Source organism: Sphaerodactylus townsendi, linkage group LG15, assembly GCF_021028975.2.
Source record: "Sphaerodactylus townsendi isolate TG3544 linkage group LG15, MPM_Stown_v2.3, whole genome shotgun sequence".
NCBI classification, from domain to species: Eukaryota; Metazoa; Chordata; class Lepidosauria; order Squamata; family Sphaerodactylidae; genus Sphaerodactylus; species Sphaerodactylus townsendi.
In genome coordinates, this window is record NC_059439.1 from 30,321,871 (window position 1) to 30,344,798 (window position 22,928).

Here is a 22,928-nt window from a genome sequence, read left to right on the forward strand (position 1 = left end):
CACTCTGCCACTTGAGCTGCGGAGGCTTATCTGGGGAATTCAGATTAGGGATCAAGCAAGGAACGTAATAAACGGACTCTCTGCCCCACATCTGGTGCTGCTACTGCTGTTCCCTCTTGGTTTATTTTTCTGTGAGCTGCTGGCGCTCGTGTTCAATCCAGCCCTGGCGGCCAGGAGCCCCCTGCTGTCTTTGGACTCGGAGCTGGGAGGTGGCGGCCAAGGAAGGAGGAGAGAACTTCCCTCAGAATCACACTCTCCTCAGCCTCCCGCCCCTGTGTTCTGTCTGCTGACCAGGTGGAGAGAATGGAAAAAGAGGGAAAGGAAGAGAAAGGGGAAGAAAGAAGGGAAAGAATCCATCTCTCTGGGTTTCCTCCAATCCTCCTTGTCGGTGAGGCCAGGAAACCAAAAATTCACGTCACAAATGGGATCTGATGGGTCAGTTAGCAGAGGAAATGTGGTAGAACGTGGAGCTGACCAGCTTTCTGGCAGCAGTAGGTGACCTGTTACCTGGTTATCTCACCGGTTTCACTCATCAGACCTGGCTGGTTGACACCACAACGCAAGACATCTGCTCTTGAAAGGCATGACCCTTTGGTTTCACCTTAGTTGGTGGGTTAGTGAGGGAGAACCTCTTGGCCCAAATGTTTTGCTCCCCTGAGCAAATGAGTGTGGAGTCCACACCTGACTTCGCCTGATTTGTTTTTCAACAGTGACCCGGTACAGCAAATTTCTCTTCTCCCCTATCCATTTACCCCCTAGTGGTAGCGGCTGACAAGGATTCTGCCACATGGGAGCCGAATATCTCTACCCCCTCCCCGGGCACAACCCTGCCATAGACCAAGCAAGGACATGTCTAAATGAAACCACTACCGCAGATCCGGTCAGGACTGCCCCTCACGAGACCAACACCCACAACAGCCTGAACGTTGGCTCTAAAACGTGAAGAAGAAGAAGAAGAAGAGGAGGAGGAGGAGGAGGAGGAGGAGGAGGAGGAGGAGGAGGAGGAGGAGGAGGAGGAGGAGGAGGAGGAGTTTGGATTTATATCCCCCCTTTCTCTCCTGTAAAGAGACTCAAAGGGGCTTACAATCTCCTTGCCCTTCCCCCCTCACAACAAACACCCTGTGAGGTAGGTGGGGCTGAGAGAGCTCTGAGAAGCTGTGACTAGCCCAAGGTCACCCAGCTGGCGTGTGTGGGAGTGTACAGGCTAATCTGAATTCCCCAGATAAGCCTCCATAGCTCAGGTGGCAGAGCTGGGAATCAAACCCGGTTCCTCCAGATTAGATACACGAGCTCTTAACTTCCTACGCCACTGCTGCAGTGAGGGAAATTACTGTGAGGGAAACACTCTGCCTGCACTCAGAGACACTTTATTATAGCTTAGAACCTGTGGAGTGTCATTCAAACCAGGTTCTTCAGCTGGGTGCTGCTCTAGGTCTACGTGTTCCTGCCTGACTCTTTGCGAGATTCTCCCCTTCCCTCCCAGAGGAGGGGGTCATGGGGTTAGACAAACCCAGCAGCGCCAAGACAGTTTGCTTTGGCCAGGACCCTGGACTGCTGGTTAGGATTTTCCCCTCCACATATTTCCTCCTCCCATTTACTGCAATCCACACAATTCGGGCCAGGAATAACCTATTTTCAGGCTAAGCCAGCAACCAGCTGAAGGTTGGGGGTTGGGGATTCGGGACCGTGGGTAGTAGCAGGGTGGATGGGGGGGGGCATCTCAGGGCATAAAAACGATAGGGTGAGGCTCTGAACAACAGTGAATAAACGAAGAATAAAGGAGAAGGGAGCCCATGACAAATTGTACAGGCACAGTATGAGATATTATGACATAACGCCAAGCGTGTTTGACACAAACACATTTGAACTGCAAACTCTTTCTCTTTCACAAACACATATCCCTGGCTAGAAAGATGTGTGTTTATTCGAGCCCTACACACAACACTCACACAAATGCAGCTCAGAAGGACGTATAAACACAAACTGACCATGGACACACCCAAATTATCCAAGCGTTGCACACGTTTACGACCATGAGAGGCAGGGACTATGCAACATCTGTGTATTATGGGAACACGGATTGCCTTGATAGGGTTGCCAGCTTATGGAGATCTTCCAGAATCACTGCAGATCTCTAGAGTCTAGACCGGGGGTCTGCAAGCTGTGGCTCTCCAGATGTTTATGGACTACAATCAGTGGTGGGATCCAAAATTTTTAGTAACAGGTTCCCATGGTGGTGGGATTCAAACTGTGGCGTAGCGCCAATGGGGCGGGGTGGGGCATGACAGGGGCGTGGCGGGGCATTCCGGGGGCGGGGCATTCCGGGGGCGGGGCTGTGGCAAGGATGCAGCTGCTGCGCCGGTCCTTGGGCGGGAAATGAATGCACGCAGGCGCAGGCTGCCACGCACGCTGGTGCACCTCCTGCTAGACTGCTTCAAGTTCTGCGCGCTACTGCTGAGAGGAGGGGCGTAACTAAGGCAAAAATCATGTGGCAAAATCACCGATTAGTAACCCCCTCTCGGCACACACAAATAATTAGTAACCTACTCTCGGGAACCTGTGAGAACCTGCTGGATCCCACCTCTGACTACAATTCCCATCAGCCCCTGCCAGCATGGCCAATTGGTATATTTGTGGTATGTTAGAGATTTCCAGTGGCAGAAGCATGCAATATTAATCTCATTTGGCAGAGCTTTAAATATGTATATGGATTAAAAACAAGAAGGCAAATGTCGGATATATATTATTAAAGGGTAAAAGCCCAGCGGTTCAAGAGAGATACATGAAGAATGTAAATAAAAACACGATCCAGCCAAAGGAAGAAGAAAAAATCAGAGTTGATGTGGACCATTTCCAACAGGTAATGAAACGGCAGGTATCACATACATAAGGTCCTGAACAGAGACAATCTCTTTCCACTTCCAGTCTTTTCTGAGACTAATAAAATTACACCTGCCTATGAAAAGAATGAGGTGGGCCCTGAAGTCCTATGAGAATTACAACCAATCTCCAGAGGACAAAGATCAGTTACCCTGGAGCGGGGGTGTCAAACTCGCAGCCCTCCAGATGTTCATGAACTACAATTCCCATCAGTCCCTCCCAACTTGAGCATTGGCTAAACTGGCAAGGGCTGATGGGAATTGTAGTTCATTAACATCTGGAGGGCCGCGAGTGCCCTGGAGGAAATGCTTGGTATGGGGAGTAGATTCCACAATATGACACTCCGCTAAGATCCCTCCCTTCTTCAATCCCCCCCCCCTCTTCCCAAACTACCCAAATTTTGTATGTTCCTGCATGGCAGGGGGTTGGACTTGATGGCCCTTGTGGTCTCTTCCAACTCTCTGGTTCTATTATTCCAACCCCACACCTCCAGAAATTTCCCAGTCCAGAGTTGTGTACGAACCCCAGCTAGAAACCTTTGCTAGAATATTCTTGGGAAGCTTTCCCCACCACCCCCAAGTATGGCAACACTCAAGTCTGCTATATTTTCATTTTAAATGTCTGGTTTTGCATAGACTGTAATCAGAGGTAGTCTGGGTCAGTCTTGGTAGGCTTGGTATTTGGATGACCTTCAAAAGGTGATTGTGGGATTGAACTTAAAAAGCCCTTGCCACAGGAGCTGTAGCTGGCCGGCTTCCTTGCATGTAAGTAAAAGGAGGTGCTGGAGGAACCGGGTTTGATTCCCAGCTCTGCCGCTTGAGTTCTGGAGGCTTATCTGGGGAATTCAGATTAGCCTGTGCACTCCCACACACACCAGCTGGGTGACCTTGGGCTAGTCACAGCTTTTCAGAGCTCTCTCAGCCCCACCCACCTCACAGGGTGTTTGTTGTGAGGGGCGAAGGGCAAGGAGATTGTAAGCCCCTTTCAGTCACCTACAGGAGAGAAAGGGGGGATATAAATCCAAACTCCTCCTCCTCCTCCTCCTCCTCCTCCTCCTCCTTCTTCTTCTTCTTCTTCTTCTTCTTCTTCTTCTTCTTCTTCTTCTTCTATACGTGCCCTGCCTCACAGTTGGAGCTTACCTAATGGGTTTGCTAATATGGAGGTACAATTTTAGGGAAATGGGTTGCCAAAGGGTACGTAAGTGAAAAAAAGGTTAGGAACCACTGGTTTAGAGGTAGAAATGAAAATGGTAAAAATACGGAAAGCTGTCTTTTAAACCCCTCATCCCCCGTCCTTTTTGTCAGATGTGTTTCTGTCTCTGCATTTATGAGATTCTTTCGTCTATTGATCCATACAGTTTCCTTCTGATCTTTCTATCTCTTAGTTATTTTTTTTTTTCTCCCGGTTGGCGTGATTCCGCAGAAAGCAGCTTGGTTATGCCAGCGGGGAGTTGGGCCCTCCGTGTCAGTCTACCGGGGGCGGGGGGGAGAGGAGGTGGAGGTAAAGATTCTGACTGTTCAAAGCTCCGGACCAATCGGACCCCCGAAGACGGTCCCATCACCCGCCCCGACGTGCCTATCACGGACACGCTGTCCGAATCCCACCCCACGGATGAAATAAACAGGTTCCTCAATGCCAGACAGGAGCTGAGCGCCGCACTCCCCACGAGGGGTCTCACCCAGGTTCGACCCCAACATACCGACACTAGCAGGGTGCGAGGAATGCGAGAGAAGAGAATTCGCAGCCCCAGACAGACACACGCCGATCCTCACACGCTGCAGACCTCTCGCCACCACTGGCTTCAGACGCTCCAAGCAAAGGAACAAGAGACTGAACAAACATGTCTTCGTGTCCGAATGGGGAGCTGTAACCGTGCGACCTGGGCAGGTTTGACGAAGGAGGGGGCGAACCCCCAGGATATCCTTTGCAACTTGTTATTTGCAAGAATGGGATGGAGCAACAGAGGAAACCACGAGTGAGTGAATGAAAAACAGATAAGGCAGAAAGTGCACTAGATCAGAAAGTAAAAAAATATCTAGAGAGACAGATGTGGCTCAGCAGATAGGGAGCAATGGAAAGGAATTGCCAGATGCTTTAACTTCTCTTTTCCTTGAAGACTAGAAAAAGCATCGAGAAGTTTGGCCAGAGATCCAGCCGATACTGTCTTCTTATGGAGCCTTCACCGACCAATTTTTCCTTGTGGAGTCCGCTGGGCAACACCTCTGCGTTGGAAGGGGGCGAGTCAGCAGCAGCCCTGGGAGCTGTGCTGAGTCTGATGTGTGCCACAGGGGTGGCCGGGAACCTCTACGCCCTGGCTGTAGTGCGGGCCTCCCCACCAGCCTCCTCGCTGCGCGTCCACCTCATCAACCTGGCCCTGGCTGACCTGCTTTACCTCTCGACGGCTCCCTTCATTGTGCACAACGGGTTGGTGAAGGATTGGCTTTTCGGGGAGGCGGGCTGCCGGGTTCTCCTCAGCCTCGACCTCCTCACCATGCACGCCAGCATCTTCCTGCTCACTCTGATGAGCTGCGAACGGTACACCGCCGTGGCACACCCCTTCCAGGCCGTGCGCCGCGCACGACGGTGCCGCCGGCCTTTGGCCGTTGCCATTTGGCTCCTCTCCTTTGCCCTCGCCCTGCCCATGATGGTCATGATCCACCAAGAGGAGCGTATAATGGGCGAGGGGGCGGTCGTCCGGCGTCTCTGCTCCCCAACCTGGAGCGAGGAGCAGTATCGGGTGTATCTGAGCGTCCTCTTTAGCACCAGCATCGTGGCTCCGGGCCTAGTCATCGGGTCGCTCTACTGGCGCCTGGCAAGGACCTACTGGCTTTCCCAGACCCGAGGTGGGTTGGGCCGCTCTCCGAAGAACCGCGTCTTCCTCCTCATCTTCGTCATCGTCTTGGCCTTTTGGGCTTGCTATTTGCCCTTCTGGATCTGGCAGCTTCTGCCCCTCTACTGCCCACTAGCAGCCCGCCTGCCCGTCCACACGGAGATCTCCATCAACCACTTGGTGACCTGCTTGACCTACGGCAACAGCTGCATCAACCCTTTCCTCTACACTCTGCTGACACGCAACTACCGCGAGTACCTGCGGGCCCGCCAACAGGGGACGTTGCGCGCTTCCTTGCGGTGCCTTCAAAGCAGAGGCCGGCCTCAGGAGGAAGATGCAGAGGTGTGAGCAGGACAGGTAAGAAACACAGGGTACGTACCAACACTTATATTGCACCCTGGGGGTGTCACACATCAGAGTGCAAAGGCTGACCGGTAGTGGGTTATGTAAGAACATAAGAACATAAGAACTAGCCTGCTGGATCAGATAAGAGTCCATCTAGTCCAGCATTCTGCTACTCGCAGTGGCCCACCAGGTGCCTTTGGGAGCTCACATGCAGGATGTGAAAGCAATGGCCTTCTGCTGCTGCTGCTGCTCCTGAGCACCTGGTCTGTTAAGGCATTTGCAATCTGAGATCAAGGAGGATCAAGATTGGTAGCCATAGATTGACTTCTCCTCCATAAATCTGTCCAAGCCCTTTTTAAAGCTATCCAGGTTAGTGGCCATCACCACCTCCTGTGGCAGCATATTCCAAACACCAATCACACGTTGCGTGAAGAAGTGTTTCCTTTTATTAGTCCTAATTCTTCCCCCCAGCATTTTCAATGAATGCCCCCTGGTTCTAGTATTGTGAGAGAGAAAAATTTCTCTCTGTCAACATTTTCTACCCCATGCATAATTTTATAGACTTCAATCATATCCCCCCTCAGACGTCTCCTCTCCAAACTAAAGAGTCCCAAACGCTGCAGCCTCTCCTCATAAGGAAGGTGCTCCAATCCTTCAATCATCCTCGTTGCCCTTCTCTGCACTTTTTCTATCTCTTCGATATCCTTTTTGAGATGTGGCGACCAGAACTGAACACAGTACTCCAAGTGCAGTCGCACCACTGCTTTATATAAGGAATTTCAGGGTTCTCTTTTTTTTTGTCAAAAACCTCCAATTCGCAGGAGTGGCTAGACATGGCAGCAGGGGGAATGCTTGTATCAGAATTATGTCACCAAATTTCCACTATAAAATGGAGTGGAATGAAGGAGAATTTTATAGCACATAAAAAATAGACTCCTCTTCATCAATGAGGGCTAGAACCTCGCTTTCTCTTAAATAGAACCTGTGAGTTTTCAGGGCACTACTAGACATAACGTGGCATAATTCAATCCAGGTCATACTCATAATGTAGGTGGAGAGGTAATAAGCATAAATGGACAGGAAAGAGTGAAGGATACTCTTCACCCATTAATGTCCACCCCTCCCAGTTGCTTCTTCTCGGCTTTTTCCTCATGGTGGAGAAATAACCTCTGTAGAGAGAAATGGGTGGAGAGATGCACCTTGGGCAGAGAAAAGATTCCGTAAGTCAAGCAGGTCACCAAATGAGTGATGGGACTGGTCACAAAATGGCTGCCATGAGAGATGCGGCAAATCACAAAATGGCCACCATGAGTAATGGGACCAGTCACAAAATGGCTACCATGGGGAGCACTTGAGAAAAGTTGCGAGGTTCTAAGCCAAGTACCTTTCTATGATGGGAGCAAGAACGTATGAACGAACACTCACTGCAGACCCAAAGGTGACACATCCCGAAATCTTCTGAAGCGCTAACCTCTCCATGGAGAAGGGAGACGGGCAGGATCGGCTCTTTGCTTTGAAAAAGTCCTGGGTTGGGGGTCAGGAAGAAGAAGAAGAAGAAGAGTTTGGATTTATATCCCCCCTTTCTCTCCTGCAGGAGACTCAAAGGGGCTGACAATCTCCTTGCCCTTCCCCCCTCACAACAAACACCCTGTGAGGTAGGTGGGGCTGAGAGAGCTCCGAGAAGCTGTGACTAGCCCAAGGTCACCCAGCTGGCATGTGTGGGAGCGTACAGGCTAATCTAAATTCCCCAGATAAGCCTCCACAGCTCAGGCGGCAGAGCTGGGAATCAAACCCGGTTCCTCCAGATTAGATACATGAGCTCTAAACCTCCTACGCCACTGCTGGAGCAAAGTAACGCCAGCATTTCTCTACCTTCTTCTCTGCTGCAGATCTCTTGACAACCAGTGGCTGAAGGAAGGACCCCTGCGGAGGAAATCCCCTCACTCTCTCTGAACTCCAGCCCCTGAGCTGTTGCTCGCTCCTTGAACAAGAATGGCAGGTTGATGAAATGAGATGGAGGCTACGCGTTGAAGCTCGGGAGTGCCCTGCAGTTGCATGACAGACAGAAAACCAACAGGTGAAGGATTTTCCCTCAACGCAGTGCATACAGAAACATGTTTTGGAAAAGTCCTCCGTGTTGTTTTTTTCCAGATCCACAGCACAACTGCTTCTGCATCTATCCGCTTCCTATACCTACAATAGCAAATCAAAGATTGGAATAGCACACTTGTGCTGCTCCGAAGAGGTACACTTAACTAAGGATGAATGAATCTCTGTGGGTGTGTCCGGGTGGGTGGGTGGGGGTGTTCTTCCCCCTTCCTGACCTTCAAACACGCTATTATGCACATACCGTGTTTCCCCGAAAATAAGATAGTGACTTATATTAATTTTTGCTCCCAAAAGATGTGCTATGTCTTATTTTCAGGGGATGTCTTATTTTTCTGTGTTCTGTTCGTCGGGCATGCTTCCAAACAAAAACGTTGCTACATCTTACTTTCGGGGGTTGACTTATATTTCGCACTTCAGCAAACCCTCTACTATGACTTATTTTCAGGGGATGTCTTATATTTGGGGAAACAGAGTATCCATCCCTAAATTGTACATTTACCCACGTCTCTAAATATCCCTCTGTTATTCTTTCACAGTTAGCAACTACGCTGTGCTTTGGGATGATAAACAAAGGGAACGCTTTCTGCTCCTGTTGTGCCTGATGTATTCATCCCTCAGTATCACTTGTCTGTTTATGAATATGCATCACTCCCTCCTTTGAAGCAGTAGCAGAAGAAAAATTTGCTGTCTTTGTGCTTCCATATTATTCCAGATGCACCCTGGAGCGCACTGAGAAAATAAAGGGTGCACCAGCAGAAAAGATATGGGGTGCCGTGTAGATTTAAAGTGCAGGGCCCTAAACCCTGGGAAAACCCCTAAGAATCCCGATTAGACAATGGTGCTTGTGAATAAGGTGAAAGGCGGAAGCTGTGAGCATATCTGTACTATACATTTCAGTTGGTTTTTACACCAGGGCATCTGAAGTATCTTCCCACAAAGAGCCCCAGAAACTGGCAAAAACCTGAACTCTGAACTCCCAAACAGGACAATATTTGCAAGTTCCTTGGTGAGGCATGAACTGTAAGAGATTTGTCATATGGTCATGCTATACCCAACCCTAAAAATAATTATTCGGACATCCCGAAGCTCAAAACAATATTTGCAATCCTTTAAATAGCCTATAAACATGTCCCCTTGCTTGTACCAAGAAAATTTCAATAAATGCCGTCACGGATAGCCACAGTGATTCTTCTAGGGGCAGTAAAAGTATAGTCACTAACCCAGACAATTTGGTTCCAAAGGACCAATACAGCCGCATCTTTTGGTACAGCTTTGTGAGGTGGTCTGTTCAGATACAGTTTGCGGATGTATCTTCTGCATCAGGCAAGATTACAATGCAATAAATGAGTTAGTCTTTAGGGTGCCACAGGACTCTTGATCTTTGCTATTGAGGTTGGAAATTATTTTGGAAGAACTCGTCCCCTGGGTGTGGGGAGGTTTTTCCCCTGTAATTTTCCACAGTGCAAAAGGATGGGCATTTCAGCTTTCATTTCCCGTCAGCAAAAGTGAAAATACTTGGAAGTCACGCTTGCTTTTACCTAGAAACCACAGGATTCTTTCACCCATGCAGTCTCTTCCAAGTGGAAGGTTTTTCAGAACCTTTGGAGATGTAGAGTTTCCTTTTTAAACACCAGCTGGGGGAAACAGACAGAGCTGGGGCTTTAAGGAGAATTCTGGCAGGCAGAGAAAGAAGTAGAGTCAAAAGCACTGCTCCAGATTCCAAATGCTCCATCTGGGTTGCAGTTTTCTATTGTTTTTCCCTGCTTTCAAGAAAAGGGATAAGGTAGAGAAGGAAAGCTACCTTTTTCTCCAAGGGAATCGATCTCTGCAGTCTGTTTTAATTCTGGAAGGCCTCTATCCCCACCTGGTGGCTGGAAACACTAAGGACAGCTTGTGATTAGAAAGCACACATAAAAGACACTTCTGAATTCTGTCACACTCTAAAGCAGGGGTCTGCAACCTGCGGCTCTCCAGATGTTCATGGACTACAATTCCCATCAGCCCCTGCCAGCATGGCCAATTGGTCATGCTGGCAGGGGATGATGGGATTTGTAGTCCACCGTGTTTCCCCGAAAACAAGACAGTGTCTTATATTAATTTTTGCTCCCAAAGATGCGCTATGTCTTATTTTAAGGGGATGTCTTATTTTTCTGTGTTCTGTTTGTCGGGCATGCTTCCAAACAAAAACTTTGCTACGTCTTACTTTCGGGGGATGCCTTATATTTCGCACTTCAGCAAAACCTCTACTATGTCTTATTTTCAGGGGGTGTCCTATATTCGGGGAAACAGGGTATGAACATCTGGAGAGCTGTAGGTTGCAGACCCCTGCTGTAAAGTGACCAAAAAAACAGAACTCAGGACGGGGCTATATAAACGAGGCAACTCAAGTTCTCAGTGGTTTCCATCTGCATCTGTGGGTCGCAAATGATTCATGCAATGCACAGGTCTTTTCTGTAACTCACCTCCCCCCCCCCCCCGCCCCCAAATCAGGTATTTTGTTAGTTACAAAAATGAGTCTCCAATACGGTTTTCTACAGACAAATTCTTAAGCACCTTTAATTAACATGTTCAAGGCATTCCTGACCACGGACTTTCCAGCTCATGGGTCTGAGATTAACTGAGATTCATGCCAGAAGGGTCCCGGCTCTCCTTTCCTCATCCCCACCCCTCCCGTTGCCCAAGAATCATATCCAGTGGTGGGATCCAAAAATTTTAGTAACAAGTTCCCATGGTGGGCGGGGCCTTCCGGGGGCGTGGGCGGGCCTTCCGGGGGCAGGGCATTCCTAGGCGGGGCTGTGGCAAGGACGCAGCCGCTGCACCGGTCCTTGGGCGGGAAACGAATGCACGCAGGCGCAGGCTGCCACGCACGCCGGTGCACCTCCTGCTAGACTGCTTCAAGTTCTGCGCACTACTGCTGAGAGGAGGGGCGTAACTGAGGCAAAAATCACATGGCAAAATCCCCAATTAGTAACCCCCTCTCGGCACACACAAATAATTAGTAACCTACTCTCGGGAACCTGTGAGAACCTGCTGGATCCCACCTCTGAATATCCGGTCATTAATTCAAACTTATTCAAATGCATCAGGCTCAAGCATTTTTCCCACAATGGCCACAAGACTCATTCGAAAGATCCCAGCGGACAAAATTCTCCTGCAAATGAATAATCCAACCAGGATTCCAACCCCTTTCTCCATTCCAACGCAGGTCTTGAGCGTAACGGGATTTCCCCTCTATTTCATCTTCTGCATGTCGACTCTCAAATGAATTTCCTACGATTAAATCAGCAGTTTCCAAACAGTGGAGAAAAAGTTAGAAGGTATATTTCATGAAATCCTACTTCCAGCCTGTCATTTTCAAGGTGTAAGAATGCAATTAAAGATATGAGCTCGTTTGCGATTCCCTCTGCCTTCTTCCAGTTTGGGGGACTAGCCATTCTTCTCAGTTTTCAAAAAGATCATTAAAAAAAATTAAGACAGGGGTGCTTTGATTTTCATTGCAAAGTTGAAAGGCCCAAAACCACTTCCTCGTCCTCACATCCTTCGCTCACAGATAATGGATGATTCCAAAGGAATGTCCTGATTTCTTTGTGGTGCTCAAGCTCACCTCTGTGGTAAAATAAAGGGGAGTGGTTAGGGTGCAAACTCTGAACTCAGAACCATTCACCGCACACAAAAACGGCAGGATTGTAGTTAATTTACTATTTTTTAAATTCCACCTTTCCTCTAATGAGCTCAGGGCAGCCTGCATTCATACAACACAGGATTTTATCTCATGAGGTAGGTTAAACAGAGAGACAGAGAGGCACAAGATTTTTTTTCAGTGAGTTTCACAGCAAAGCCAGGATTTAAACTTGGTTCTAACCACAGTCAACCTCCCTGCACTACACTGGCTCTTGTCATATAGAAGAAGGAGGAGGAGGAGGAGGAGTTTGGATTTATATCCCCCCTTTCTCTCCTGTAGGAGACTCAAAGGGGCTTACAATCTCCTTGCCCTTCCCCGCCCTCACAACAAACACCCTGTGAGGTAGGTGGGGCTGAGAGAGCTCCGAAAAGCTGTGACTAGCCCAAGGTCACCCAGCTGGCGTGTGTGGGAGTGCACAGGCTAATCCGAATTCCCCAGATAAGCCTCCACAGCTCAGGCGGCAGAGCGGCCAATCAAACCCAGTTCCTCCAGATTAGAACGCACCTGCTCTTAACCACAACGCCACTGCAGAATGTGACAGTAGCCCAAAAGGATGTGTTTGTGGTCTTTATGGTAGCAGAGCATGTAGTGAATACCAGGTGGTAGAAGAACTGCAGAATCATATTTCCGTCAGACTTTAGTGTTCCCACCAGATCTGCACCCCATTCTTTACGAGCAGCATCCAATCCTGGTTTCTGGGGAGGACATTTACTCCAGTTAACCCACACGCCTGCATTCATACAACACAGGATCCTCCACACAAAAAGTGACAAGCACAAACAGGCCTGACAGCAAACGGAGATTGTGCATATGTTAGCTGAAGTGCATGTTTTAGCTTATACAGATGTCTGAATGCTACCCTAAGTTCAAATTCGGAGTCATGAACCATACTGGGTAGCCCTGAGTAAAAAAACCAGTCCAAACCCACCTGACCACTTTCAGCGAGAGGACAGCAAAAGCCTACACTTCCAAGATCTCTGAAGGAATATGAGGATATAAATGCATTTGATAAATGCATAGACCTTCAGATTTTCCCAACAGCCCTCACTTTTGCTCCCAAGAATCAGAGGTGTATTTGATAGGGTGGTGTACCACTTTTGACTGGCTGCCAGGTGCTGACTCTGGAGAGAAGACCCCTGCATCCAAATCCCGTGAATACCAACCACATTTCCATCACACTTTGGCAGGTCAGAATGACGGGTTTCCTTTTTTTGAGGCAGTTAAAGCAATGTTATCTGACTTTCACCTAACCGTAGCCTATTAGAATTTAGGACCAATGATCTGAGGTAGTTCACGGAATACTCCAGGAGCTAGACAGATATCAATGAGGCCTGATCTTGGGGAAAATTTCAGCAGCAGAATATGATGTAGTCCTAGAACAGGGGGAAATCTGGAGGAACGTTTCCAGAGATGGAATTAACAGGTTATGAGTCAACAGACCAGAAACAGTCTTATAAGGTGGATATGCCAATGCTAATGAGAACCACAAAACAAATCTAACGTTTTAACTAAAGCAGGTCTCAGGGTTTATGTGCAAGATTAGGTTGAAGCATCAGATTTAGGGCTAGGAAGTGACCATTTTGACTGGATACCATTTGACAGATGCTTAAAAAACAGAGTTTCACTGGAAGGCCTTTTCTCTTCGGATTGTGGTCAGGGATAAGGCAGAGACGGATCAGCTGGTACTCAAACGTGGTCAGACTCCACAAGAAGGATTTCTTATTTGGCCACACGCAATCAGGACAGAGGAAGCAAAGTTTTTGGTGTTTGAAAAAGGCCAAACTCAGGAGGCAGAACGTCCTGTTTTCCTCCCTAACTCCCACCCACCCAGGGTCAGAGTTCAGAAACCACATGTCAGGAAGTCAGGTGGGTGCGCTGGTGTTTGGAGAAAGCCGAACTCCACCGGAAGGATTTCCCACAAGCGCCACAGACGTATGGGCGTGTGCCCGCATGTTGGTGCTGGTGTTCAGCCAGGTTACCGCGCTGCCGAAAGCTCTTGCCACAGACCGGGCAGCGGTAAGGCCTTTCAGCCGTGTGAACGCGCCGGTGCTTGACCAGGTGCGAGTTCTGGGTGAAGGATTTGCCACAGGAGGCACACACATAAGGTCTCTCGCCCGTGTGGGTTCGCTGGTGCTGGATGAGGTTGGAGCTCTGCCGGAAGCCTTTCCCGCACTCGGTGCATCGGAAAGGGCGGGCGCCCGTGTGGGTGGCCTGGTGCTTGGCTAAGTAGGAGCCCAGGGCAAACGCCTTGCCGCAGATGGCGCAGTGGTGGGCCTTGCCGGGGGCATGTGTGCGCCGGTGCTCGGCCAGGTTGGAACTCTGGCTGAAGATTTTGCCACACTCGGGGGGGGGCGCAGATGGTTTCTCGCCTGTGTGGGTCACCTGATGCCGCAGGAGCTTCGAGCTCTGGGCGAAGCCCTTGCCGCACTCCGGGCACTTATAAGGGCGCTCTGCTGGGTGGCAGATGCGTCGGTGTTCAGTAAGCCTGCAGCGCCACACAAAGGTCTCCCTGCACTGAGGGCACCGGGCTGGAGGATCCCGTCGATGCTGCCGCAGCCCCGAAAGCAGCACGAAGCCCTTGCCGCACGCCGGGCACCGGAAAGGCCTCTCTTCGCCCAAGTGGCGTCTTTGGTGCCTCCCGAGTTTGCCGCTGTCGGGAAAGTGTTCGCCACACGTCGGGCAGCGGTAGGCGTCATCGTCCGACATGTGGATGCGCTCGTGCGCCGCCAGCGTAGCAAAGAGGGCAAAGGTCTTGCCGCAGGCTGTGCAGGCGTACGGCTTGTCCAAGGCGGCCTCTGCGGCGCGAGATGCGAGCTCTGAGTTGTCAGGGAGTGTTTCGACACGCAGCTGGGATCTTTTGTCCGCCCTGTGGCTCAGCTTGTGCATCACAAGATCTGTGGTCTCAGAAAAACAAGAACTGCAAACGGAGCATTTGTAAGGTTTCTCTTCCTTGCCTGCCTTGTCACAGGGGCTCAACTGGTGAAGGGCTAGTTCTTCGCTCTCAGGAAATGCTTCTTCACACTGGAGGCAGTTGTGAGAATCCTCAAGCAGGGTGTGTGTAATCATATCAGTGGCCTCAGTAAAGCTGGTCCTACTCTCCGCGTTCTCCAAAGGCTCCTCCTGGCCTCCGTGGTTGCTTTGGTGTTGCTCCAATTCAGAACTACTGGGGAAGTTCTCTCCACATTGGTGGCAGTAGTGGGATACCCCTCCACAGTGTATTTGCTGGTGTATCTCGAGAGCAGAGCTTTCAGAAAAACAAGCATAACAGTCTAGGCATTTGTGGGGTTTCTCTTCTACGTGATGACTTGTCACACGGGCCGCCAGTTCTCTATTGTCCGGGAAGGTTTCTCCACGCTGAAGGCAGTCCTCAGGGACCTCAGTCATGTGGGTCCTCTGATGGGCAGCGAGGGCAGAACTCTGGCTGAAACCCTCCCCGCATTCAGGGCACACACAGGTTTTCTTTTCCTCCCCCTTTGTCTGATCATGATATTGCCCAGCTAGATCTGAGTCCTCGGGGGAAGCTTTTGCAACTTGCCGGATGCTCGGAGGCGCACCTGAAAGGGGAACGGGCGGGCACAGATTTGCCACAGCGTTTCCCCAACTGCTCCCGTTAGTGCGGTGGTTGCGCACATGCTTCGCGAGGTCGGAGCTGACGCCAAAGCAGCGACCGCATTCCTTGCAGCAGTAGGGTTTCTCGCCAGTGTGAGTCCGCCGGTGCGTGACAAGAGTGGATTTGCGCCCAAAGCATTTCCCGCAGTCAGGGCAAGCGTGGGGGCGTTCGCCCGAGTGCGTGCGCAAGTGGTGAGCCAAGGTGGAGCTTTGCGAGAAACGGGCCCCGCACTGGTGGCACCGGAAGGGCTTCTCTCCTGTGTGAACCCGCTGATGTTCAGCCAGCGTAGAGCCACGGGCAAAGCGCTTCCCGCACTCGCCGCATGCGTGGGGCCGGCGTCCCCCGTGCGCCTTCAGGTGTTCTGCTAACGAGGAGCTCCAGCTGAACCCACGGCCACATTCGGAGCACCGGAACGGGCGCTCCCCCGTGTGAATCCGCTGATGTTTCACCAGGTTCGAACTCTGGGCGAATCCCTTACCGCACTCTGAACAACTGAACCGACGAGGGTCTGGCCCCCTTGAAGCAGCAGATCCGGCATTCTTCTCCAAAGACCACTCACAGCTCTCCGGGCAAGAAGCCTCTTCATCCTCTACTTCCTCCTCTTCCCCACTTGATGAGCCAGAGCCTGCTGGAAGAATGGAAGATAAGCTATAATTAAATCTCCCGTTTGGTGACTGGCGTAAGTCATATTATACAGCATGACCTATAACCAAGGAGAACAGCAATGCTATACTAAGTAGAGTCACTCCCTTCTAAGTCCATTGAAGACAAAAGACATAAAACTTGGAGTACTGTGTTCAGTTCTGGTCGCCACATCTCAAAAAGGATATTGAAGAGATAGAAAAAGTGCAGAGAAGGGCAACGAGGATGATTGAGGGACTGGAGCACCTTCCTTATGAGGAGAGGCTGCAGCGTTTGGGACTCTTTAGCTTGGAGAGGAGACGTCTGAGGGGAGATATGATTGAAGTCTATAAAATTATGCATGGGGTAGAAAATGTTGACAGAGAGAAATTTTTCTCTCTTTCTCACAATACTAGAACCAGGGGGCATACATTGAAAATGCTGGGGGGAATTAGGACTAATAAAAGGAAACACTTCTTCACGCAACGTGTGATTGGTGTTTGGAATATGCTACCACAGGAGGTGGTGATGGCCACTAACCTGGATAGCTTTCAAAGGGGCTTGGACAGATTTATGGAGAGAAGTCGATTTATGGCTACCAATCTTGATCCTCTTTGATCTGAGATTGCAAATGCCTTAACAGTCCGGTGCTCAGGAGCAACAGCCGCAGAAGGCCATTGCTTTCACATCCTGCATGTGAGCTCCCAAAGGCACCTGGTGGGCCACTGCGAGTAGCAGAGAGCTGGACTAGATGGACTCTGGTCTGATCCAGCTGGCTTGTTCTTATGTTCTTAAAAGAGTATAACTCTGCTTTAGGATAGCACTACGAATTTCAGGTCTCGCTCATTTAGTGGCCTTGGGGGAAGTCACAGTAACTATTTGCAGGGATGCTGAGAAGATGTGAGATGAGGCTGCTTTCCAGAGCACTTGGTAATATTTTAAGAAGTAACGTAGTGGTTAAGAGCAGGTGGATTCTAATCTGGAGAACCGGGTTTGATTCCTCACTCCTTCACCTGGGTGGCAGAGGCTTATCTGGTGAACCAGATGTGTTTCTGCACTCCTACATTCCTGCTGGGTCACCTTGAGCTAGTCACAGTTCTCCCTGAACTCTCTCCGCCTCACCTGCCTCACAAGGTGTCTGTTGTGGGGAGAGGAAGGGAAAGGAGCTTGTAACCCTCGAGTCTCCTTATAGGAGAGAAAGGTGGGGTATAAATCCAAACTCTTCTGCTTCTTCTAATAGATGCCTAATTGTATCAGATTTAATTAATTTATGAGTTTCACCCTATAGACTTTGCATAGTTCGGGGTTAGCTGATTGTTTGGTGGCAACACTCTTATATAGATCCATGCATCAGTTACATTCCTCTTACCAATAACATCTGATTGCAATATCAGCTGGAAGCTGCATATTAATATTGGAGTTTGTACTCTATGGACTGGAAAAGTTGTATTTCCCATTTTTGTGCTGTATATTGTTTTGATCGATCTATGCTGATCAACAACAACCACACAACCTTTATTAGGCATTTAAAATAGAGTGTTACCAGACATTTATAAAGTACAAATCAAAGAGTACGTTCGAAACGCGGACAGAAAGACTGTATGTAGCAGTATACAAGTTCTGTCACTTGTGAGAGAAGTGTTGCTACTTTTTCCAAGAGCATGACATCTGTATTGTTCGCTTACCATATAAATCGGCAACCAGCCATGATCTTAAAAGGAAACATCTTAAAATAACTAAAACGAAATCGTCAGACTCCAATTTGCAAAATAAGGATAATGCTACTGGCTACCTAACAGGGCGATTGCTGTCATAAGAACTGTCCAAAATTCTTTATTTTGTATTATTTTGTCAATTTTATATCCAGAGGGGCTCTGGGCGGGTTTCACAATGTTTTATTAAAATATGCATGGAAAAATGGATGTGACTTATGAAGAGGCAAGATAAACGGGCAAAGCAGAAGTCTTCCGTTTGTGACAATAGCCCCCTGCTCCGCTTCTTCAAACACACACACGCACATTTCTTTAAACAGTATTTAGACAAGCTGTACAATCTTCTTTTTGCATAAGTGTTTGTGCACGGAATACACATGGAGAAGGGAACAGGTTTAAGGACAGGGACCAGCGGTGGGATTCAGCCGGTTCGCACCACTTCGGCAGAACCGGATGTTAAAATGGTGCTTATAAACAACCAGTTGTTAAATTATTTGAATCCCACCGCCGGAACCGCTTGTTAAATTATTTGAATCCCACCACGGACTGGGACCCTTGACTGGTAAGAAGTGAGCCATGGATGCTATGCTCATATAGGCATATATGGACCCCTGCCCTCCGCAGACTGGAAGCACCAGTAGGTTAATGCTGTTGCAACTGATCGTAGTAGACCTAGCAACGCTTGTGATTTTCAAAGCACTGTGCAAACACGGGCAGAGCTTCCCTTCGCTGCAATGAGGCCAACAAATCCGGATTCCCCACCTGCTTTGACAACGGTCAGCTCTTGCCTCTCTCCTGGGTCGGGCAGCTGCAGCTCATCCCCTGGTTCCATCCAGGAAAAATGCGGTTCAGCCACAGGAAACCTAAAGAACAAGCCGTTGACACCCAGGTATGATACAAGCTACATAGATACCGACTTTAAAAAAATGAAGGCTGGCCAAACACCCCTAAGGACCTTTTCACAAGTGACTATATAGAAAGCATGTCCCCCCCCCTCATCAGTGGCGTATCTGCCTATGGACAAGGGGTACCCCTTGTCCCCGGGCGCCACTCTTCTGGTCATGTGGGGGGTGCAAAATCGGTCTCCCACGTGACCAGGAAGTCCTGCTGTCTCGTCGTTTTTCACGAGCCTCGACCCCGTCCAAGGCACACAAAAACGACAAGGCAGCAGGAAGTCCTCCAAACACCCTCAACCCTGCCCTGTGCTCCCCCCTCCCTTCCTTTCCCCCTGCTGGCTGGGCTCCCAACCGGCAGCCTGACCTCCCCTCTGGGCAGGCCAGAAGAGACTGCAGTCCCGGCCTTGGATACCTTTTTTATAAGCACTGAGGCCGAGGGTGGGGCTTGGGGAGCAGGAAGTCCCACCCCTTCCTGCTCCCCAAGCCCCACCCCCAGTGCTTATAAAAGGTCTCCAAGGCTGGGACTGCAGTCTCTTCTGGCCTGCCCAGAGGGGATGTCAGAAGAGACTGCAGGCTGATGGCTGGGAGTCCAGTCGGCAGGGGGAGTCTGGGGGGAAGGTGGGTACCCTAGACCTTGCCCATGTCCATAGTGACATGGGTGGGGTCAAGGGTAGTGAGGGGCTGGCGTGGGGGGGGGGCAGAGCCTGGGGGGCGGCCTGGAGACAATTGGTCTCCAGGCGCCATTTACCCCTGATACGCCTCTGCCCTTCGTTATTTAATTTTTGCAACATCTGCAGGACGCCGGGTTCTGATGAGCTCAAAAGTGGACCACAGGCCTTTATTCCCCATTGTTTATTTATTTAGATTTTGGAACATTTTTTGTGCTGCCTTTCCACCCAACCGAGGGCCCTCTATGATAGGAAACAATCGCAATCATTAAAACAACTTAAAAAAATATCATAAAAGCAATTTGAAACAGGAAGGAGCGTGAGTGAGGGAAAGCCAAACAACTATGATAATTTTTCATCCGCTGGCAGACGACAAGGGGGGGTCAGGTGAATTTCCTTTGGAGGCAATCCCATTATTTGGGTGCCACAACTGATAAGGCCCTTCCACAGGCTGCTGCTCATCCAGCCTCAGACAGCTTGGGCACTCAACTAAAGGCCCTTGAAGAGGATCTCAGCAAACAAGTAGGTTCACATGGGAGCAGGTGCTCTTCCAGGTATGTTGTATCAATGACAGCAATGGCTTTAAAGGTCAATACAGCACCTTGAACTAATTATGTAAAACTAATCTAATTCTAATCTGGAGAACTGGGTTTGATTCCTCACTCCTCCACCTGAGTGGTGGATGCTTATCTGGTGAACCAGATGTGTTTCTGCACTCCTACCTTCCTGCTGGGTGACCTTGGGCTGGTTACAGTTCTCTCAGAACTCCCTCAGCCCCATCTACCTCAGGAGGAGTCTGTTGTAGGGAGAGGAAGGGAAAGGAGTTTGTAAGCCACCTTGAGTCTCCTTACAGGAGAGAAAGGGAGGATATAAATCCAAACTCTTCAATTTTTCTTCTTCTAAATGAACATAACAAGACAGATCTAGTGTAATTATAACAGAAGGGGAAACGAAGCAAGGTTTTACCTTGTGTTGTCAGGATCCTCCTCCACAGGAAAGGGGTCATGGCTTCCACCTTCAACTGGGAAGCCAGGGTATGATATTGATTCCACCTGCTTGGAAGGAAGTGAGTTAGATCAACGGCAGGAAAACAACACTGAATAATCCTTGCGCACTAGCAAGACAGCGGCCCCTTCCGCACATGCAGAATAATGCACTTTCAATCCACTTTCACAATTATTTGCAAGTGGATTTTGCTATCCTGCACAGTAAAATCCAGCTGCAAAGTGCACTGAAAGTGGATTGAAAGTGCATTATTTTGGAGGTGCGGAAGGCAAGGAAGATTCCTCATGCCCACACAGATGGGGCACAACTTGGTGTATTGGAAGCCAAATTTTCTCCCCCTCAAGACACACAAAGACAAGCAAGCAGGTTGCACAAGCAAGGCCATAAACACACATTCACACACACACACACACACACACAGGATAGCAAGGGGGGGGGGTGAAGACAGACAGCCATTCTATCATGCATTCATCACCCGTTTGAACCTGATGTGAGACAGATGACTAGCAGTGTCATCCTGAACGTAAGCATGGCCTTCTAAATCCATTGAAGCCCACAGGTGCAGAGCGGTGCAGCTGTTTAGCATTGCACTGTAAGCCATACATGGATGGCAGAACTGGGTCATTTCTGTGAGGTGGGTGCCGGTACCTTAAGAGCAGGAACGTTGGGACGACGGTGGCACTAGAGTTGCCGTGTTTTCCCCTAAACACTGATAGGGGATATGGAGACAGGGTTGCCAGATTCAGGGTGGGGAATTCCTGGAGATTTGGCAATGGAGCCTGGAAAGGCCAGCGACCGCAGCGGAGTATAACGCGACTGAATCCACCCTCCAAAGGATCTCTTTTCTCTAGGAAACCGATCTGTGTAATCTGTAGTTCTAGGTGACCCCCGTCCCATCTGGAGTCTGGCACCTCTGCACAGAAGGTGTTACACCCAGGCAAAGACATCTTCTTTTCACAACGTAGGGAAGAGGAAACAGAATTCACGCGGGGCTTGCAGCTGGACCCCAGTGCCCCACAAGGCCCTCTGCCCCCCAGGGTCATCCCTTCCTCCCCAATCGGGGCCCCTCTCTGGACACTCCCTCTAGGAAACTTGGCATCTTCGTATTCTCCTCCTCCCAAAAGTGCCTGCTAGCTACATATCAGTCCCCAGGGCTGCCTGCCAGCCTCCGCGTGCCAAGGCCCGGCCCCGCTAGGCGCCACCTTCGCCCACCCCCACCCTCACCCCACATGTTCGCCGGACGAGCGCAGCAGCAGCTCCAAAACGCCCTGGGAGCGCACCTTCGCCTCCGAGGGCACCCATTGCTGAGCCCCGGGATCGCCTCCCTCTCGCTTTGCCCGGCTCCGTGTCTACCGAGCCGCCTCCTCCCCTCCCCTCCCCACGGTTCCTCGCCCCTCCAGAGGCCCCGTTCCTCTCCAAACCCCCCTTGCCGCCCCCAGATCCTCGCCTTCGTGCGCTCCGCTCCAGCCCTCCCCAGCCCTTACCGTCTCCATAGCCCCCCGGGCGCTCCCCCCGCGCCGTCTGCAGCACGCGAGGGGTTAAACCCTGCAGACAATACCCGGCTAGCCAGGCCCGGCTCCGCCTCCGCCCGCTGCTCCGGCAGCCTGCTCCTCGGCCCCTCTCGCGCCCCCCGCGTCCGCGCGCACCAGCCCGGCCCGGCGGCGCCAGCAGGGAGAGCCGGGGGCACGCGCGCGCCCCGGGCGCACCTCTGCAGGGGGGGACGCGCCAATCCCAAAGGGGGATCTGCAAATCCCAAAAAGGGGGGGGGTGGGTTAGAAGGACCCCCGGTTGCCCTTTAGCGCAGGGCCGGTTGTTGGCATGACCTTGGGGGCTTCACTCCTGCGCCCACGTGTCTCTCCGGCCTGCTGTGCCAATGGATGCCTCCCGGGCAGGAATAGTGGTTTATTTATCCAGTGGGTAGGAAAACCTGATCCCGTTGATAAGGGAGGGATTCAGAGGTGGGATCCAACCAGTTCTCACCACTTCTCTAGAAGTGGTTACTAATTTTTTTTCTGAGTGCCGAGAAGGGGTTACTAAAGCAACCTCCCTGCGCAATGGGGACTGGAGGTGCGTGTGTGCGGCGGCGCCACTGTTTGAATCCCACCACCATCGGAACCTGTTGTTAAAATGTTTGGATCCCACCACTGGAGGAATTGTAAACAGGCGTTTGCAGTGGCCTGAGTCTAGCTCCCCTTTTCCATCCTCTTGGTTGTCTTTCTAAGCCACCCCCACCCCCGACTCTGGCCCTGAAAAGCCGGGGCCCAGAACTGGGATTAAACGAGTTAAGAGGACCGCAAAAAAACCTGTGGCATGCATTGCGGGCGCTCCAGAAACTACACTCTAGAACAAAAATCACAGAGAGAACATGCATTTATTAAACTTTTCCAGGCCAAAAATGCCTCTGGTACAGCAAAAAGAAGAAGAAGAAGCCCGGAATGGGCATTAAACGAATAAGAGGACCACTAAAAACTGTGGCATGCATTAGAGGCACTCCAGAACTACAATCTATTCTAGAACAAAAAACGCACAAACAACGAGCATTTATTAACCTTTTCCAGGCCAAAAATGCC

At 50.3% G+C, this 22,928-nt stretch overlaps 2 protein-coding genes across 7 annotated transcripts; one reads left to right on the top strand and one right to left on the bottom strand.

The window, feature by feature from the left end:
* The first annotated feature begins 4,563 nt into the window (after positions 1-4,563).
* LOC125443992 (urotensin-2 receptor-like) lies at positions 4,564-8,746 on the top strand. 2 transcript variants are annotated; one of them, XM_048516430.1, is made up of 3 exons: positions 4,564-4,855; positions 4,997-6,081; positions 7,945-8,746. In XM_048516430.1, the coding sequence occupies exons 1-2, from the start codon at positions 4,832-4,834 to the stop codon at positions 6,056-6,058; spliced, it is 1,086 nt and encodes a 361-aa protein (XP_048372387.1). In that variant the 5' UTR covers positions 4,564-4,831; the 3' UTR covers positions 6,059-6,081; positions 7,945-8,746. The 2 variants fall into 2 exon arrangements, with proteins under 2 accessions (XP_048372387.1, XP_048372386.1); XM_048516429.1 differs by having other exon boundaries at positions 4,997-6,067.
* Positions 8,747-11,097: 2,351 nt separating this feature from the next.
* Positions 11,098-22,023, bottom strand: LOC125445219 (zinc finger protein 850-like). 5 transcript variants are annotated; one of them, XM_048518157.1, is made up of 5 exons: positions 21,843-22,023; positions 20,320-20,405; positions 18,552-18,652; positions 13,439-16,084; positions 11,098-11,770 (listed from the first exon to the last, which is right to left on the bottom strand). In XM_048518157.1, exons 1-4 carry the CDS (start codon positions 21,849-21,851, stop codon positions 13,701-13,703), a joined length of 2,580 nt encoding a protein of 859 aa, XP_048374114.1. In that variant the 5' UTR covers positions 21,852-22,023; the 3' UTR covers positions 11,098-11,770; positions 13,439-13,700. The 5 variants fall into 5 exon arrangements, with proteins under 5 accessions (XP_048374114.1, XP_048374112.1, XP_048374116.1 ...); XM_048518155.1 differs by having other exon boundaries at positions 20,320-20,408; XM_048518159.1 differs by lacking the exon at positions 21,843-22,023 and adding an exon at positions 21,007-21,395.
* Between the last annotated feature and the right edge of the window lie 905 nt (positions 22,024-22,928).

Bases quoted from the DNA above. Each gene is read 5' to 3' on its own strand.
- LOC125443992 (XM_048516430.1), top strand. From the start codon at position 4,832: ATGGAGCAACAGAGGAAACCACGA. The intron at 4,856-4,996 runs GTGAGTGAATGA...TTTTCCTTGAAG, and splicing joins AGCAACAGAGGAAACCACGA to ACTAGAAAAAGCATCGAGAA.
- LOC125445219 (XM_048518155.1), bottom strand. The intron at 18,653-20,319 runs GTAAAACCTTGC...CTTGTTCTTTAG, and splicing joins GAGGATCCTGACAACACAAG to GTTTCCTGTGGCTGAACCGC. The intron at 16,085-18,551 runs GTGGGGAATCCG...CCATTCTTCCAG, and splicing joins GCTGACCGTTGTCAAAGCAG to CAGGCTCTGGCTCATCAAGT.